At 39.2% G+C, this 20,326-nt stretch overlaps 1 protein-coding gene across 1 annotated transcript in view; it reads left to right on the top strand.

Moving 5' to 3' along the window:
- LOC134351018 (glutamine--fructose-6-phosphate aminotransferase [isomerizing] 1-like) overlaps positions 1 to 20,326 on the top strand; it is a 104,971-nt gene that overhangs the window by 67,397 nt on the left and 17,248 nt on the right. Inside the window, exons 13-17 of the mRNA XM_063056985.1 lie at positions 3,934 to 4,031; positions 12,108 to 12,228; positions 13,774 to 13,931; positions 15,740 to 15,854; positions 17,288 to 17,415. Coding sequence (XP_062913055.1) covers positions 3,934 to 4,031; positions 12,108 to 12,228; positions 13,774 to 13,931; positions 15,740 to 15,854; positions 17,288 to 17,415 — 620 coding nt within the window. The remainder of the gene's footprint in view (positions 1 to 3,933; positions 4,032 to 12,107; positions 12,229 to 13,773; positions 13,932 to 15,739; positions 15,855 to 17,287; positions 17,416 to 20,326) is intronic.

Here is a 20,326-nt window from a genome sequence, read left to right as displayed (position 1 = left end):
TGCACAAGAAGTTTCAGTCGCTTGGCATTCAAAATGAGATAGTGAATTGGGTTGGACATTGGCTTCGCGGAAGAAACCAGAGAGTGATAGTAGACAGCTGCCTGTCTAACTGGAGGCTTGTGATTAGTGATGTGCAGCAGGGATTGATGCTGGCTCTGTTGTTGTTTATCATCTATATCAATAGATCTGGATGAGAATGTGGTTAATTGGATCAGGAAATTTGCGGATGACACCAAGATTGGAGGTGTAGTGGACAGTGAGGAAGGCTATTAAAGCTCTCAGTGGCGTCTGAGCCAGTTGGAAAAATGGACTGATGGAATTTAGTACAGACAAGTGTGAGGTTTTGTACTTTGGGAGGACCAACCAGGATAGGTCATACACAGTGAGCAGTAGGGCACTGAGGAGTGCGGTGAACAAAAGGATCTGGGAATACTGATCCATAATTCCTTGAAAGTGGCATCACAGGTTGATAGGGTTGTAAAGAAAGCTTTCAGCAGTTTGGCTTCAATAAATCAATGCATTGAATACAGGAGTTGGGACGTTATATGTTGAAATTATATAATACGTCAGTGAGGCCTAATTTGGAGTATTGTGTGCAGTTTTGGTCACCTACCTACAGGAAAGATATAAATAAGCTTGAAAGAGTACAGAGAAAACTTACAAGGATGTTACTGGGACCTGATGACCTGAGTTATAGGGAAAGTTTGAATAGGTTAGGACTTTATTCCCTGGAAAATAGAAGTTTGGGAGGAGATTTAATAGACGTATGCAAAATTATGAGGAGTATAGGTAGAGTAAGTGCAGGCAGGGTTTTTCCACTGAGGTTGGATGGGATTACAACGAGAGGTCACGGTTTAAGGATGAAAGGTGAAGTGTTTAAGAGGAAGATGAAGGTGAACTTCTTCACTCAGAGGGTGGTGAGCGTGTGGAACGAACTGCCAGTGCAGGTGGTGGATGCAGGGTCAATTTTAACATGTAGAAGAAATTTGGATAGTTACACAGATGGAAGGGTTATGGAGGGCTATGATCCAGGTGCAGTTCAATTTGACAAGGCAGATCAGTGGTTTAGCGCCATCTAGATGGGCTGATGGGCTTGTTTCTGTGCTGTAGTATTCTATGACTCTACCTGATGGGATGAATTGTCTCCTGTTTGTGATGTGTGAATAATTGGAAGGGGGAACAAACCACAGAAGTGGGTCCTCCTGACAGCAGAGTGGTTATTTAAAATAACGAGCAAATGAAAAGCTATTTTTGTACATTAGATCGATCAGTAGCTTGGTCACCAAGTTTGACTGATGGAGTGTCCACTTATCTGTAGAACTGGCTGACTATATTGTGACCAAATGCTATTTTTAAAAAAATTAATTAATCTCAAATTTAAGATTAACAACACATCTAGAATTAATTGCCCAATGAAACAGAGTGTCCTAGTTGTTGACCATCTGCATATAGAAATATCTTTTAACCATTTTGAAAGACTGGCTGTGTACTTTTAATGATATCAGACTCCCAAGCCAAAAGAAATTATTTCTTTCTAACCATCCTAATACATACCCCTAGCATGTTTTAAAAACTTCTTTGTAATCTTTAAGTGAAGAGAGAATGCAATCCAAGTTTGTGTAATCTGTTTTCAAGTTCATTGCAAGTGTCGACTGATCTTAATGTGAAGATATAAATTCTGAGATTGCCTCTGGTTACTTTTAAGAGAGTGTGCCCTTGTCTGACCCAGATTTGAGGTTAGCAGTCAAGAAGAAAACTGTAAGTGTGACATAAAATTAAGAGTTCTGAAGTTTGCCAGCACCTGAAAAAAGAGATTGATGTTGAAATGAATTGTGTCATTGCACCATTCTTCAACATAGGGAAAAAAAAAATAGCCTTTCAGGGGTGATGTAGATACAGACTAAGGTGAAATATAATTATCATAAAGGATATAAAGAAGAGTAAGAAGATCGGTTTTCAATAAACGATGTGGAATCTGGAACGATGAGGTTAAGTTAGTGTAAGATTCCTTCCAATCGTAGATTTTTTTAAACTCAAGATTTGTTTTTGATTAGGATAAATTGCTCTAAGTACAGGCATATTAGTTGTAACTATACTAGATTTATTTGCAAATTTATATCCAGTACAAAGAAGTAATGCTGAACATAGATGACAGTCACAGTCTGTTGGCCAGAGGCTCACCATCCAGGCGACTGTGAAGTGTTTTTTCCTGCTGTGTCGTCTTGTCTGTTGGGTCTCATTCTGCTGGTTGTTTTCATTTTTTTTTCCCTCTCTCTCTGTCTGATTCTGTACTTTTGCATGCCTTTTCTTCTTTGCTGTTGTGACATCATAGCCAATAGTCTCCGGAGCTCTTTTACACCTTCATTTGAATAACACTGATTGAACCATATCTTGTATGCTGTCTCACAGACTAATGTACTCCTTGGCTGGGATTGTGCTGCTTGTTTCATATTCTATTACAAATGCCTTTCGCTTCACTGAATCATAGTCATTGTTACACAGTATGGAAAAGGAATTGCGGCCACCACCTACTCGCACTAATCCTGTACTGATCGTATTTTCATCCTCCCGCCTTCTCATCAATTCTCATCAACCCCTCACCTGCACCAGGGATAATTTACAGTAGCCAGTGAACCGCATACACTTGGGATGTGCCAGGAAAGCAGAGCGCCCAATGGAAACCCACATTGCCACAGAGAGAACATTACAAACTCCACACAGACAGCACCAGATTTCAGGATCAAACTTGGATCACTGGAGCTGAGAGGCAGCTGCCATTATGACACCCAAATATTTTTTAAATGGACCATCTAACTTTTGACCAGGTCATGGCAAAACCACAATCTACATTATCCATTAGACAATTAGTGTTTGTAAACTGCCTTCTACCTGTCAATAGGGAAATATGCCCAACTCAAGCAGGCAAAAAAATTAAGAAAATTATATTTAAGAAATTTAAATTTTTGAATTCACAAGATTCATAAAGATTTCATAAGAATTATATAATGATGCTGTTCTCTCAGTAGGGATCCCTCTTTATTATGAAGAGGCACTACAAAATTTCAGATACATTCCTTTGATTCACAATCACAACTTGGAAGATAGATGGTTGTGTCATTTGAAGGGTACAGATTGAAAAGCATGTTTGTAGCAAAGTAGACCAAGCTTTAAAAATAAGTTAATTTAACATGCTATTTAATCTTGCAGTTTCGTGATTGAAAATGCATAAACTGTGATTCCCAGATTTTAATTGCAGAAACCTAATGGTACATCTTATATTTGCTATGGGGATTCAGCCTGTCAGTCCCCTGGATGTTCAACTCCTCCTGTCCTTTATGCTGCTGAATTGTTCTGTCTTTGAAATAAGTCCTGCCTTTCATTACCACATCATTGATAGATTTAATATCCATGTTCTCTTTGTATATTTTAAATATACAGTAATGCCTCTGCAGAGCATTCTTTATAGTTAACATTCTTTGACTGTTGACCTTACAGTGATTTAATATGCAGTTATTTCATGTAGTTGTTACAGGAAACTTTAAAACACACTTGCATGACAGTGCCATTTTTAAAGCAATACAATATAGCAGAAACAGTTTTACGTAAGCTTATATTTTAAAGCATTTAAGTTGCATTTTAAAATTGGGTAGTTTCAGACATGGAGTCAGAGATTATGTCAGAATAATAAGATGATCAGAAGATTAATTCGAAATGCTGATGGGTAAATGAAAAATGGATCTCTGGGAACTAATCTTTACTCCAGTAATGAGCATTTGGAATGCTTTCCCAAGAACAAAATGAAGTTGGATGTCTGATTGGCTGTGTTTAAATGAGCAAGGACAAATTCAGTGACCCAAACAACTTTTTCTTATTATTTGTCAATGCTTCTGATGATTCTGTAAAAGTGAATGATGAATGTTTGTCCTTTTGCAGTAATTCTTGGTGGCCTACAAGATCATATCAAAGAGATTCTGAGATGTAGACGCTTGATCCTCATTGCCTGTGGGACAAGTTACCATGCGGGTGTTGCTGTAGGTATATCTATGTGATATATTAGCTTAAATTGTCATTTGCTGTTGTTATTGTTGGGAGCCATGATGTCATTACTTAATAAAGCAAAACAATTTTGTATTAGTTATTTTGCTTCAGTTTACAAACAACTAATTCTGACTGCTGCTTACTGCAGCATGCAAAATAATAAGTTCTTTGGGCTACTTGGTTATTTTGAGCACTGCTTAGGAGGAAAGCCATCTTAGTTTTCTAACTTAGTTAACTTAGTCCTGACGAAGGGTCTCGGCCTGAAACGTCGACTGCGCCTCTTCCTATAGATGCTGCTTGGCCTGCTGCGTTCACCAGCAACTTTGATGTATGTTGCTTGAATTTCCAGCATCTGCAGAATTCTTGTTGTTTTAGTTTTCTATGATATGTTTAGTTCAACTGAATTTGAGCAATAAGTGCAGTTTTACTTATAGTGTGGTTTGCAAAAAGAGCAATTACATAGTGTTAGACTACAATTCAGAATCAGCTTAAAGTCAACCACATACTGGGGTAATGTAGTTCTTTTGAGTGATATTGTACTTCATGTTAACATACTGTTATTAAATCTGCCTTTCATCTCGTAAGTGAATTCTGTGAGGTCTGTGATTATTCTCTACACTGATTCCAATTAAATGAGCTTCCAAATCAAAGAATGACTGGAAACCAATCATCCCTTTTTCTACAAAACTGTGTTGGTCTGCTCATCAATCAGAGCAACCTTCAAGTCCTCAATAAATCTTTTTTTGCAGTTTTGCCTGAGCAGTACTGATTGTTTTCGCTGCATAGAGTTGTGGAAAATTCATGACGGCAAAGGAGGCCACTTGGGTATATTTGTGCATGTCAAAAATTGTGCTGGACCTAAGTCCAGCTTCTAGCACCAGGTCCAAAACACTGCACTTCACAGTTCTTCACACATATCTAAGTATTCTTTGAGAGTAATGTGCTTTGCTCCCTTGTACAGTTGCAGAGCCCACCCAGCCTGGCACTTTCTAATTCTTCTAAAGTTTACTTTAAAGCTATGGCTTCATTTCAGGAAGAAATAGATTCTTCTTTCCTCTTTCCAAGTCCTCCATAATTTTGTACAGCTGAATTAAATCTCTCTTACAAAGAAAACAATTCGGGCTTATCCTGTCTTACCTTAGAGTTACATTTTTCCAGAGCTGGCGACATCTTCAAAAAACCCCTCTATACTCTTTCCAATACAATCACACTTTTCCTGTAATGTCTTCTTACTAAGTTCATCGCCTCCGAAAGCAACTCGTCAGAATTCTCTGTCCTGGGCCATTTTTTCAAGTTTTCCCAAGTGGAGCCCATTTTCTTGATATATCTTTCCTTTCCCAGGGATGAGGTCTTCAGAGCTTCTGTTGGAATTTCTGAAGCATTAGGTTTTTATGGGATGAGGTTGCTAGCCCCATGCTCAATCTTCCTCCCTTTGTAGCTGGGCTTGAGACTGTCTATGGTAGCATTTTTCCTGTAATTTAGTGGCCATAAATATATATACTGTAGTACTTTTATTGATGATCTACCAGATGTATACAGAATTAACAAACATCCCTACTGTAGAATCATAGAACACTACAGTATAGAATCAGGCATCTTCAGCCCACCTAGTCTATGCCAAACTATTATTCTGCCCTTAAGTTCACTTGGTACTTCGCTCCTCTTTCCCACTATCTCTATCTCCATGTGGAGACAAACTGTCTACCGACATCTTTTATATACCTACCGATTCCCACAGCTACCTTGATTATACCTGTTCCCAACCTGTCTCCTGTTTTAAAAAAAAAGCTTTTCCCTTTTTTCAGTTCCTTCATCTCTGCAACATCAATTCTCAGGATAAAGCTTTTCTTTCCAGGATATCAGAAATGGGGTTTCCTTTCCCCCACTGTGAATGATGCCCTCACCCACATTTCCTCCATTTCCCAGTCATTCTCGCTCACCCCATCTTTTTGCTGCCTTAACAGCGATAGAGGTTCTCCCATGACATCTACATCATTCTTCGTGACCTCTGCCACCTCAGGTTCTCTTAAATCAGGGGTTCCCAACCTTGGGACCACAGACCCCTTGGCTATTTGTAAGGCTCATTGGCATAAAACAGGTTGGGAACACATGCCTTTATTATTTCACCTTTCACCCTAATCTTATGACCTCTAGTTCTAGTCTCACTGAACCTTAGTGGGGAAAAAAATGCTTCCTTGCATTTACCCTATCAATACCAGTGAATTTTTTATACTGTACCTTTTCACATCTCCCTTCATTCTCCTACGCTCCATGGAATAAATTCCTATCTTTCCCTACAAGTTAGGTCCTTAAGTCCACATGCCTCTGTTTCTTAGACCATTATAACTACCTTTACTGATGCCGTGAAAACCTTAAAATTTCCTCTGTTGCTCCACTCTCTCAATATTTTATTTTTTCCCCTTTGTATTGCTACCCATCCTGAAATGCTTTTCTTCACAGTTCTACCTGCTGATTATTTTTAGATTTAAATCATTTTCTTAGATTACCATAAGCTAGAAGATAATAACTGAATATGGAATATTTTTGTAACACTTTTCCAGTGTTACAATCTATTACCCTTCTTGGCAATGAGCTGATTTTCCATCCAGTTTTCTACTCTCGATATCCCATTGGCACTTACTATCTGTTGGCAGTACCTTGTCAGAGCTTTGCTAAATTCCTTTTAGGCCATGTCAAGTGTGCTGCTTTCCGACTTCTGGGGTTGAGTATGGCGTGAGTCGGTGCGTGTGAGTATGGCTCCTGATTTTTATTGAAAATCTACCTGTTTACCTTTGCCGTATGCTCGAGATAACTGAATATTTACCATTGTGAACAACGCGGGACATAGCTGGACATTGAAATGGCAAGTAGAATGTACCTTTGAAGTAAAACTGGGGAAAAAGATAGCAGAGCCTCGAGCAAGAAGGCTGATGTTACAGTAATGGCGCCATTGCACGCTGCTGGACCTGGACCCGGACCTGCGCTACCCGATGACTTGGGGAGGCTTCGTTTAGTACTTATTACTGACATGATGCAAGCGGTGCATTCTGCCCTAAAAAGAGAACTTGAAGATGCTTTATCACCAGTGAATGCTACCATGGAACAAATTATGTCTTTTTACGAGTCGCACAACGAACGCATTCGTGGGATTGAAGACGGCCTGAATGATTACAGTGACCGACTGGTGAGCGCCGAAGCCGCCATTGCAGCGTTGCAGAGCGAAAACGCATTTCTGAAGGGAAAGCTAGATGACCTCAAATGTGCTGCTTTCCTACCGAGATTGGTCATTGAAAAATCCATTTGAGTTAGTAAAACATCAACTCCTCTTAACACGTTCCCAGTCGACTCACCTCCAATCCACCTTTTAGAGGTTGCTTCTTTCTCTGTGGCATCTTTGCCAAAACCACTCCAACTTGTTGCCTCATTTCCTCTTTCAAAGGATTTCAATATAAGGGGAGGTATGGATTCTCTCCAAACTGTCAGTGCTGCCCTCTGCAGTACCCTGTCTAAGAAGCTTTACACGAGTGGAGATTGTTAGTAATTATAGTGGTGCTTAATAGTGTCAGCCTTTTTCTGCTTATTGCTCAGATTTGCTGCTCCCCAAGGCACTCCTTGTGCCTGGGCTTGGATTTTGCTCAGTTACCTGTCTGTGCTATGCTCAGCAGTTCCGTTCCTTTTTATGGAAACATTGGAGGCAAATCCACGTACCAAAAAGGCAGTAATTATCATCCTGAAAGAGCAACGCATGTCCATTAAAAACTAATCTGATGGGGTCCAGGCCAGCATCTACCTGCTTCGAGCTATTCTGGCTCTTTGAATGTAGACAAACTGAGAAATGGCTGCCTGGAAGCCTACATACGAGATGCTTCCCCAGACAGATTGACTGAAAAACAATTTAGCTTGATTCAATTAAACAATATTAGCAGATGGTCTTAAAGAGGTTTTGTAGTTGGAAATGGTCTTACACCTGTCATTTCTAAGTAGATCCATGATAGGATCAATTTGACTTTGTGGTTGTGTTGAGTCAGTAAACAGTGGCTAATAGCTTCCATCCCAGGATTCGGGCAGATAATCTAGACTGGCACCCCAGAGCATCATTGAAGGGTTCTTTTCCAGATGAGGCAAAAACCTGAGGTTCAGCTAGTTTATTAAGGAGGATGATAAAACAAAGTAACTTTGATAATAAAGCAAAGAGATTCTGCAGATGCTGGAGATCCAGATTATGTTTGTTCATTATGTGTCGTGTTGTATGAAGTGGCCGATCACGGTCTTTCTGTGACCATGATTGCTCTTGGCAAATATCTACAGCATGCATACAAAATGCTGGAGGAGCTCAGCAGGTCATGGAAGGGAATAAACAGTCGACATTTCGGGCCAAGACTTCTCATCAGGACCAGAAAGGAAGGGAAAGAAGCCAGAATAAGGAGGTGGGGGAGTGGAAGGAGTACAAGCTAGAGAATGATAGGTGAAGCCAGGTGGGTGGGGGAAGTATATGAAGTGAGAAACTGGGAGGTAATAAGTGGAAAAGGTAAAGGGCTTTGATAATACCTAAGTTAATAATATAGTCCTCTTTGTATCATTAGGAGTCCGTAGTGGAACATTTGTATAAACTTCTGATGTAAAAACAGCTAATTCATTTAAAAAAAACAAATGTTGTATCATGCAGATTCTGATGAGTTGTTCTACAAAAACTAATTAATGACTTATATTGGTCATCAATGCTTGGTGGTGACCTGATATCCGAGCAAGAGTTACAACCTGTGGACAAATAATGGTTCCTGATTATGCTGTGCTGTTTTTACTGTCTTCTACCAAGACACAGGATTAGACTATGAGAACACTCAGTCCTCTTTTATTGTCATTTAGAAATGCATACATGCATTAAGAAATGATACAATGTTTCTCTGGAGTGATATCACAGAGAACAGGACAGACCAAAGACTAATACTGACAGAACCACATAATTTTAACATATAGTTACAGCAGTGCAAAGCAATACCATAATTTGATGAAGAACAGACCATGGGCACAGTAAAAAAAAAGTCTCGAAGTCCCGAGTGATTCGACTCCCGAGTCCCCAATAGCAGGCGGCAAAAGGGAGAAACTCCCTGCCATAAACCTCCAGGCACCGTCAATTTGCCGATACCTTGGAAGCAGCCGACAAGTTTCAATAGTTTTATGGTTGTAGTGTGCCTAGTCTAGATATGTTGTAAAGTGTGATATCACCCTAGAGGAACATTGTGTCATTTCTTAATGCATGTATGCATTTCTAAATGACAATAAAAGAGGACTGAGTGTTCTCATAATCTTAAAAAAAAGTGTTCTTCAAATATTGGACATGCCTTGCACTTTAACCTTTGGCCTTTCCCTTAATTTTTTGTGGGGATATTCCTCACTGAAAATTATGTCGGATGTTTGCCATCTCTAAGGCTCAATACCGCTCATTTTTTTCTTAAGATATTTTTAAAACAACCTTTTGACCATCTGTGCTAATGTCTTCATATACTTTAACGTCAGATCTTGTTTAATGATGCTGATATGAAGCATCTTGGAATGTTCTTTCATGCTTAAGATGCTGAAAAATAAACTTGTTTTTAAACTGTAGGATAGTTGGTTAGTGTCTACCAATCCACAAAACAAACTGATGTTGGCCGAGAGCTTTGAAACGTCCAAAGGTTCCACTGAGTATTGAAGATTCCATCACTGCATTTCGTGATGGATTCTCCTGGTCATCAAGCCAGCATTTTTCCTTCACCAGATGATACCCACGATAAACCTGATGTCACAAATCATTCAGCAAGTGATTGATGACGGAGACATCATACAAAATAATCAGTTTTGCAACTTAATGTATTTACAGCTCAGGGACAAATTTTATGCTACAATTTCAAGTTCCTGGGTGCTAATGTCTTAAAGAAGGCAAGACAGCGGCTATATTTCATTAGGTGTTTGAGGAGATTTTGGAATGTCACCTAAAACACTTGAACATTTTTACAGATGTATTGTGGAGAGCATTCTGACTGGATACATCACCATCTGCTGGTGGTGGTTTGGGCAGGGGGGCTACTTCACAGGATTGAAGTAAACTGCAAGAGTTGTAAAATTAGTCAGCTCCATCATGGATACTAGCTTCTGTGTCAGCTAAGACACCCTCAAGGAGCAGTGCCTCAAAAAAAGGTGGCGCCCATCATTACGGACCCCCATCACACAGTATATGCTCTCTCCTCATGTTTATCATCAGGAAGGAGATACAGAAGCCTGAAGACACACATTCAACAATTCAAAAACAGCTTGTGTCCCTCAGCCATCCAACTTCTGAATGGACATTGAGCCCATGAATATTATCTCACTTAGTTTTTTTCTTTCTGTTTTTGCAATGCTTATTTAACTATTTGATATACATATGCATACGCTAAATGTAATTCAGCTTTTTTCCTCTACGTATTGTGTTGTACTGCTGCTGGCAAAGTTAAGATATTTCACAATATCTGCCGGTGATTTAAATCTGATTTTGATTCTTCAAAAAACCCTTCTATGGATTTCTCCCATGAGCAAGTATCCAGGATCCATTCAATCGATTCTATATTGTTTGCCTCAATCTCCATACCAATGCAAATTCAACATTCTCCACATCAAGAAATTTCTGCTCACTTTCCTATTGGTTCTAGGCACTAAACCAATGGTGGAGCATTAATGCATTGGAGAGGATGCAGAGCAGACTTGACTAGGATGTTGCCTGTGGTAGAAGTTTTCAGTTATGAAGAGAGGCTGGGTTTGTTTTCTCTTGAGTGGAAGAGGCTAAGAAGGGACCTGACTGAGCACTGTAGATAAAATTACAAGTGGCATAGATGGGGTGGATAATGAAGAGCTTCCTTGTAGTAGAGCTATCTAAAGCCAGAGGACATGGGATAAGGTGAGGAGTAAATAGGTTAGAGTGGATCTGAGGGTGGTTACAGTCTGGAACTCACTGCATTAAAAACATGACAGAAAAAAAGTTTTAAGAAAAGTAAATCGTATGTCACAGTATACAACCCTGGGATTCATTTCCCTGTGGGCATACTCAGCAAACCTGTAGAATAGTAACTCTAACAGGATCAATGAAAGATCAACTAAAATACAGAAGACCACAAACTGTGCAAATGTAAATAAATGGTAATAAATAATGACAACATCAGATAACAACATAAAGAGTCCTTAGAGCAAGATCATTGGTTGTGGGAACGTCTCAATAGATGGGCAGGTGAGCGTAGTTATTCCCTTTGTTTAAGCCTGATGATTGTGGGGTAGTAACTGTTCTTGAACCTGCTGGTGCAAGTCCTGAGGCTCTTCTGCCCCCACTTTAACAAGTGCCCTCACAATATGATAATGACACCTGTGCTTTGATGAAGGCAAAAAGTAAATAGCTTTTTTAAAAAAAGCAATTGTGGGCAGCACAAAGATGTAACCACGTAGCTCCAGAAAGCTATATTTATCATAACCTCGGGTATTGCTTGTTGCTGTTTGCACATCGCCCTGTGGCTGCATGGGTTTCCGACTGGTACTCCTATTTCCACTCGCATCCCTAAGATATTGAGGTTGATGACCACTATAAATTAACCACTATAAATTGTCCCTTGTGTGCAGATGAGCAACAGAATGGGAGGACTTGATGGAAATATGGGGAGAGTAAGAAGTGGGATTAATGCTGGATTAGCGTAAATGTGTAGTTGGTGATTGCCTTGGACTAGTTTGGTTCAAGAGCCTGTTTGTAAGCTAAATGACTCTGACTCTGTGACAAGTGAAAATATATCTTTACCATATCTATGTTATGAAAGCATGTCATTGTATTAAAACTTACTATTATGTCACTCTTAATCTTTATTTTTCTAAGGAAACCGTGTGAAATGTTGAGAATTTTTTAATGCAGGTCTTGTTTTCTTTTGTGCTTATATAGACTGAGGGAATTGGGCAGAATTTTGGATTTGTTTGTCTCAGTTTTTAGAATCACACTTTTCTCCTATTTTGGGCAACAAAGGAAGTGTTAATTTAGTACTGAAGCTTGAATGTTTACTTTTTTTTTCTGTTTTAAGACTCGACAGGTGCTGGAAGAACTTACAGAGCTGCCTGTCATGGTTGAGCTTGCTAGTGACTTCCTGGACCGAAACACTCCTGTCTTCAGAGATGACGTCTGTTTCTTTCTCAGCCAATCAGGTACTTCGTTAAGGTCTACATTATGTAATATTCTAACCACAAATTTCTTCACACGAGAATATTTTCGTTCAGTATTTTTGAAGCTGTATATAAATGTAAATTGTGCAAAAGTTAGAAAATCTGCATTGCCAAATTAATTTGAAGTGTGGAAAGGTAAAATTTGGATTAATGTCTGTGCCTTTTCTCAGCATACTTTATTTTCATTCTGAATTGTGATGTCCTACAGTGAAAAGAGATGGGAATTTCCCTCAGGATGGGTAGATAAATAAGATCTACCTCATTGGATTTGTAAGTCATTGAGGAGTTGTTTGAATAGTTAATAATTGGAGAAGGTTCTCTAATTAAGGCAGAGATAAGTGACTTCGAATTCTATTGGTATGAGGAGTAAAGTGCACCTGTAATATATTTCTTTTTAAGTCTCTACCTTCTCATATTTTTCTCAAGACATTAATCTTTATAGAGTAAATGAGCTAATGTCTGATTTCCATTGGCACACAGAAAAACTTAAAACCAATTATGTATCAAGTATCAATCGACTTGCAGGAGTGCTCTATTTAGCTCACTGAGGATGTTTTGCATTTCAAATAGAACACAGTATATCGACTTCATCGACATAACCATGCCTAAAACAGTTACTAAGAGTTTCAGTAGTGGCTAGTTGCACCATCTTGACTAGCATTGTCTGTACTTTTTAATATTACCCTGAACGAAAATTGTGCGTTCTGGTATTTTACTGGAAGAAATGCACACTGTATCTCAATTATCTAAATTTTCAGGCCTTTAAATTACATTAATTAGACCTCTTTAATATCAAAACATAAGTGAATAGAAGCCAATATGCATCAGGCCAAATTATAAATTTAATTCCTGTTAATATCCTGTTGATTATACCTCTTTCAAGCAAATTTATCTTTCATTAGGCTAAAAAGCCAGTGTGATACTCCATGTTGAATAAAAGCTAGAATAGTTAGTGTGTCCCAGAAATGCAATAAGATTAGAATCTGTCCTCTTGGATCACGAAGTCTATGGCTTTAATTCTTTCTTTGTCATCTCTGTCATGCTCCAACTAAACTGAACACAAACTTGCGAAAGAGTGCCTCTACTTCTAACAAGATCTCAGGCAACTTTGAGTTGAATGATTTTGGATAGTTAACATTTCTGGTACTTATTTCTGGGTCCCAGTATTCAATCTCAATTTCAGCTAATGATCTTAAATTTGTATCACACTGACCTTATTTTCCAATTTTTACCTTGCACTTGTGATTAATTTCTCCTGCCTTCCATCCCATCATAAACTTGCCCTTATTTTCTTTGCATGCATCCTGAAACTGGTTTCCAACAGCACTATTTCCAGTTCTGATGGGAGGTCCTTAAACTAAAATATTAACTGTTTCTTTTTCCACATATGCTGTTTCTGTGTCCTCTTAACATTTTTTTATTTTGCATTTCTAGCAACGGTGGTATTTTTCTTTCGTACCACCAAATGTGGCATAAGCTGTTAGCTTTCTGTGCGGAAAGATTCTTGATTTATCTGTTTGTTTTCAGGGGAAACAGCTGACACTTTGATGGCACTGAGGTACTGTAAGGAGCGGGGTGCTCTGACTGTGGGCATTACAAACACAGTTGGTAGCTCTATCTCTCGTGAGACAGATTGTGGTGTCCATATCAATGCCGGACCTGAAATTGGGGTTGCCAGCACAAAGGCAAGTGTGAAAAAATTAATATTCTCCTTTGTTTAAGCATTTATAAACAGACAATTTTATTCTGTGTGAGTGTATTTTCAAATTGAATGGTATGCACCTTGGATAGTTCTTTCCCTGTGAGAAAGATATGTCTTTTTACTCCTTTGACCTTCAGCTAATATGCTTCACATCTGCATTCACTAGCTTGCATATGCTCACATCCATCCTCTCACTCATCCACTCTGCTAAAATTGGTGTTTTCTGCAGCTCTCTGACAGGGCCCTTGATCTCCCTTGCCCAAATAAGTTCTTTATCTTTGAGCTTAGAGAGCCAAGCTAGATATTTTCCCAAGTGTTTCATCACAGTTTATTTTCATTGCTCTCTTCAGGTGTCTCTGCAGTCCTATCAGTCCAAATCCGCCAAGTCCAGAAAATGAATTGCAGCTTTAAAAAAAATCCTTCACTTCTGTTAACGTTCCTGCTATCTTTATGGCCTTGTACAAGCACACATCAGGACAGAAAGCTGATTGTGTTAACCCAGGAAGGTTGAGTGCAGTGTTCACAAGGACTGACTGATATGCATTATTAATACTTCTTTTTCCCCCTGACCACTGATCAACACAGCAGATTTTAATGGGTCCCGTTTTCAAGTGATATCATTACCTTCAACACTGAATAATTGTGAATGAATAAAGTTTCATAAAATTGTACAGTTGCAGGGTCTGTTCTGGATATTCTGGCATGCTTTCCCATTTCCGTCTACACTAACACCCAGTGTATATGGGCAATAGAAGGACCATTTATATCATCTTTCACTAAAATTGATAATGTTATTTCTGCTAGAAGTCTGTTTCTGTTTAGAAGGCAGTGGATTTTGTCAGTTAGCCACATTTTTCTCTCTCAAATCCACTCGTCACTGTTCTTCCCCTCCAAGGATGATTCTGGAAAACAGCTGGAGTCTGTCAGGAAGAGGGGTGGGGTTTATTTCCAAGATTTTTTTTCCGCTGTATTCCTACATTAACTTCAGCCTGCCAGCAATCGTTCGCCCTGATACTTTTGTCTGGAATGTAAATCTGGTACGTGTCACTTGCTGCTTTCAAATTGGCCCAGGGAGCAAGAATTAAAGATGCGTGTTCAGAGAATGGAGCAATTCCATTCGCCTCCATGGCTGAAGTTAAGCCTTGGTAGTGGCACTAGTTTTACTTGTGTGTTACTTTTAAATTGAAACTCTGATTAAGATACCAAGGCTTTCTATTCTAACTGGAGCAGGGCAGTGAAGTGTGGTGTTGTATCTTGCAAAGATAGTCTTTGATTTTGACTGTTTTTTTAAAACAAAGAACAAGGTTGTACAAATCTCTTTTGATTTCTGTCATGTCCATAAGCAGTTCCTTTGGTTCTGTTAAAAATTAGTATAGCAATTTACACAAAAATTGCAGTGAATCTCCTTTGTGCCCTTGGGCTATTAATCCTCCATTTTGGTTATTGGTTCCTTATGCTTTGATGACCGTCTGTGATTTTTAATGTAAAGTTTTCTTCAGCAGTGAATACAACTTTAGCAGTAAATTTACAATATGATCCAGTTGCCGTGGCATCTAAGAACTGTCTTTCTTTCATATTTCCAATTAATAATCAAGTTTCTGACTATACTTTAGAATGAGTTGTGCTCCTAGTGTTATTAACATGAAGTGGGGCTTAGCAGTTTGGTCTCCTCAAATTACCGATGTTATTGATGGGCTAAATGGCCTAATTCTCTTATATCTTATGGTCTTCTACTCTTGTATATTTGTATTTAACTAGCAATAACTTAAACTGTGTACTGTTATCACCCAGGCTTATACCAGCCAATTTATCTCACTGGTGATGTTTGCACTTCTGATGTGCGAAGACAGAATTTCAATGCAGGAGAGGAGAAAGGAAATTATTCGAGGTCTGAAGGCACTACCAGGTAAATAAGGGGAACACTCACCAATTAAAGTTAAGTAGAGGCTTGTTTTGAAGTCGTGTAAATTGGCAAATACCAACAAGCAAGAGGCAGATAAACCACCTTAACAGCAAGATTTTATTTTTACTTTCATCTCCTTTTGCCATTATTTGACTTTCCATGTCAGCACTGGGGACACTTCCAGGGTTTGTGCACATTTAATTTGTATCCCAAATACTTTTCATTTTTATTTATTGGGATATATTGTGGAATAGGCCCTTCCAGCCCTTTGAGCCGTGCTGCCCACCAATCCCTTGATTTAATCATAGCCTAGTCACAAGACAATTTACAATGACTAATTAACCTACCAACTGGTATGTCTTTGGACTGTACCAAAAACAGGAAACCCACGTGATCATAGGCTGCAGCGGGAATTAAACCTGGGTCGCCTGTACTGTAAGGTGTTGTGCTGACCACTATGCTACCAGTAGAATTTGTAAAAGGTTTCAACATATAGTATACCCCTGCGTCAGAGGCGATGATGCCAAAAATAAGTAACCTTCTGTCGGTCTCCCTGCATCTGCACGGCAGTTGCATGTAGATTGTAGTTATCAATTGCAGTAGACCCCACAGTTGTCAACATAGCACAAGCGTGCTGTGCATGATCTGGGAACTTTGGTATGTACTGTGTGAAAGCTATAAATATTGAAAATTGGAGAAATAACCCATCCTCCTTGAGTGTGTTGCACCTTTCATGGCACACTTATCCATCAACTCCACTTCACCAAATTTATTCCCATATACATTGACTTCTTTGAGTCTAGAGTCTACTGTCCTCAATATTGATTGTACTGGAAGTGAATCCCCATCTTCACAATCCTCTATAAAAACACATTTCTCTTCCTGTCAGTCCTGCATGGCCACCCCTTTAGTCTGAAATTGTGAACCCTGCTTCCTGATCTCCAGGCAGCTCAGGATCCCTCTGTTTTAAATACTTAAATGAGATAAAATAATTAGACAGATTTCCTGTGATGAATTGATTCTTGAGAGTGCAGATTACCACAGACTCTTGGTTAAGTTGAGAAATTTAGATGGGTATCTTAAGTTCTAAATGCACACAAATATCCTGTGACTGCATCTTGCTCCTTTATGTTCTTTATGTTTTGAATATCTGAAATCAGTCAGTGCAAATGCTCATGTGCGAATCACAAGCACTTTTTTTAATAAAAAGCGAATTCCACAGATCCACCACTTTGGTTGTGGAAATTCCTCCTCATCTGTGTTCTAAAAGGATACCCCTCTATTCTGAGATGTGTCCTCTGGTCCTAGACTCTTCCCCCCAATAGGAAACATCCTCTTCTCATCCACTCCGTCAGGACTTTTCACCATTCGATAAGTTTCAATCAGGTCTCTTATTTTTAGCATCCTTTTGAACATTCTCCCTTTCCACCTTTTAGATCTTATTAAGGAGGTTCTAACTCTGGACGAGGAGATACAGGAACTGGCAAGAGAACTGTACCAACAGAAATCTGTTCTCATCATGGGCCGTGGTTATCACTATGCCACTTGCCTGGAAGGAGCATTGGTGAGTTGGTTGATGGAGTAGGTGTCTAAGCAGGCTAAATAGCTTTGTAACCCTAAAGTTCTAGAGCAGACATCTCAAAAGCATCTCTTAATTTTGTTTCGCTCTTGTTAATAATTTTAGCAAATGTTCATGTTTTATGGTGCTGTCATTTTCTAATTTTTAAAGGTGGACAAATGCATAGAGAAGGCAGACAACCTGACTGGCTAAGAACTAGTCTCCTCAGTATCATGCACATTTGGAGATGTGTATTCTGACCAATCTAGAAAGATTGAGTTCAAATAATTTCATAGTATGTCTAGAAATTATCTTTTGGAAATAACAAATATCCTTTTGTAAATGAGCAGAGTTTTTTTAGCTTAATGTCTCTTCGTCTCCAATAAACAGCCAATAAACCTCAAAAGTACCACCTTTTACATTCAACTTTATTGTTTTTCTATACTATAACATGAGAATGTCACTGTCCGGTCTGGTATTGTTATATCCACAAAAGATTCTGCAGGCATTGGCTTGGCCTGGAACATTGACTATTTATTCCTCTCTGTCAATGCGGTCAGACTTGTTGAAATATTTTGTCTATTATTATAAGCAGTTTGGTGACAGAAGAAAGCTAAAATGAAAATTAGTCTGGATAATATGATAGACATTAAAGCAGGGGTGCAAACATGGGATATCCACAGCCTTTGCTTAATGGCATAAAAAGATTGGGAGCTCCTGCTTAAAAGAATGTGCAGATTATGTGGCTCATGCACTTGAACTAATGCAAATATGCATTTGGTACTAAGTATTCTCCTACTCTATTATATTTATTTTACCCTTCCTCTTTTATATTCTCTATTTCAAAAAACTATGCATTTCCTTTGTAAATGATAATCAATTTTAAATGGCAGGTGAGGTTTTACTCATTATGTTAGCTGATGAGGTGATATTCCGGAGTGTTGGGACTTGTTAACTTTTTATCAAAACTTTTGATAGTACACAGCATCTGAGAATTGCTTCAAGGCCAACTTTAAGCAGCGCTCACATTGGGGAAGTAAGATGTTCCTCTGACTGGTGGTAGTTTTTTTCACAAATAAATGTACATTTATTTATTGTAAGGGAGAAGTCCTTCCACCTTGTGACTTTTCTTTCAATGTAGATGGTTGGCAGTGCAAGTTAAATGCTTTCTGAAGTTCCCCTACCCCTCCTCCCTCAATTGGTTCTATTCCAGTCTGGGTTAGGGGAGCAAATCTCTGGCAGGGTGCTGGTTGTGGAAGTTGTAATCATACACAAGCACATACAATGAGTGCATTGTTTGAGAACTGCCTGTCTATGTTGAGGCAGGAACAGATCTCACAACATGGAGGGCAACGTCAGCACTTGTAGTAATAACTGACTCTCCAGGTTTACAGGCGAATTGTATGGACAATAATTACTGAGTGAATAACATACAGCACTCACTGAGGCAGAAGCAGGCAGCCCATGAACACTGCTCACTGGAACATGCAGCCCTCTATGCTGCACCATGAAGATTTAAGTAGTTAGGTGAAAAGTAGTTAAATTAAGAAAAAATATACTACTTTTTGATGTTTGGGTTTTAATAGATTGCAGGAAGAAACTAGCATGTGTAACTACCGGTTGTCCAAAATAATAAGCTTTTCTTCAACTAAGTCCTGCACCATCCATTTCTGGTTATCAAGCCAGTGACGTTGTGCTGCATAACAGCGTAGTGTGGAGGGCACCATAGCAGAGCAGTTACTGTAATGCTTTACAGCACTGGTAACCCAGGTTCAACTCCCACCGCCGTCTGTACGTCCTCACCGTGACCACGTGGGTTTGTTCTCGGTTTCTCCTCCCCCCCCCCCCACGTTGTAAGATGTCCAGTTCAGGATTGTGAGTTGTGGGCATGCTATGTTGGCATCAGAAGTGTGGCACCACTTGTGGACTGCCCAGAACAAGCCTTGCTGACTGGATTTGACACAAATGATGTCACTCTGTTTCGATGTACATGTGACAAGTATCTCTTTCTTTCTTTCTTTCTCTCTTTCTCACACTCACTCTCTTTCTCACACTCTCTCTCGCTCTTGCTCTTGGCTGTAGTGTTTCTCCCCGTGGGTGGTACACTTGCTCGCTTCTCTATTACAATTCCAGTGACCTGGATTCATTCCTGACGTCTGATGCTGTCTGTGTGTTTATATGCTCTCCTTGTGACTCTGTAGGCTTTTTCTTGAATGCTCCAATTTCCAATCACATCACAAAGATGTAAGTTAATTAGCTGCTGTAAATTACCCTTGATGTAGGTGGAGCAACATGGAGTTGATGGCCATTTGAGAGAAAGTACATTATAGAGAGGTAAATGGGGGAAATGAGATTAGTCAGAGAGCTAGCATAGACATGAAGGGCCATATGGCCTTTTACAAAGTATGGTATTAAAAAAAGCACTAGGTAAATAACTCCAATATAGATGAAACGATATGGTGACGGATTTTAACACTATTACAGAGCCAACAATTTAAGTTCAATTCCATTGTTTCTGTAGGGAGTTTGTACGTTCTCCCCATATGACATAGGAGCAGAACCAGGCCATTTGGCCCATCAAGTCTGCTCCACCATTCCATCATATTGGCTGATTTATTATTCCTCTTGACCCATTTTCCTGTCTTCTCCTCGTAACCTTTGACACCCTTACTAATCAAGAACCTATCAACCTAATGACATGCCCCACAGCTGCCTATGACAATAAATTCTACAGATTCATCATCCTCTGGCAAAATGAATTCCTCCTTGTCTCTGTTCTGAGGAGACGTCCTTCTGGGACTGTCCTTCCTTGTCCTAAACAACCCCACTATTGGAAACGTCCTCTCCACCTCTACTCTATCTGGGCCTTTCAGTATTTGATAGGTTTCAGTGAGATTCCTCTCATTCTTCCAAACTC

This window comes from Mobula hypostoma, chromosome 8 (genome assembly GCF_963921235.1).
Source record: "Mobula hypostoma chromosome 8, sMobHyp1.1, whole genome shotgun sequence".
NCBI classification, from domain to species: Eukaryota; Metazoa; Chordata; class Chondrichthyes; order Myliobatiformes; family Myliobatidae; genus Mobula; species Mobula hypostoma.
This window is presented reverse-complemented; position numbering and strand designations above follow the sequence as displayed.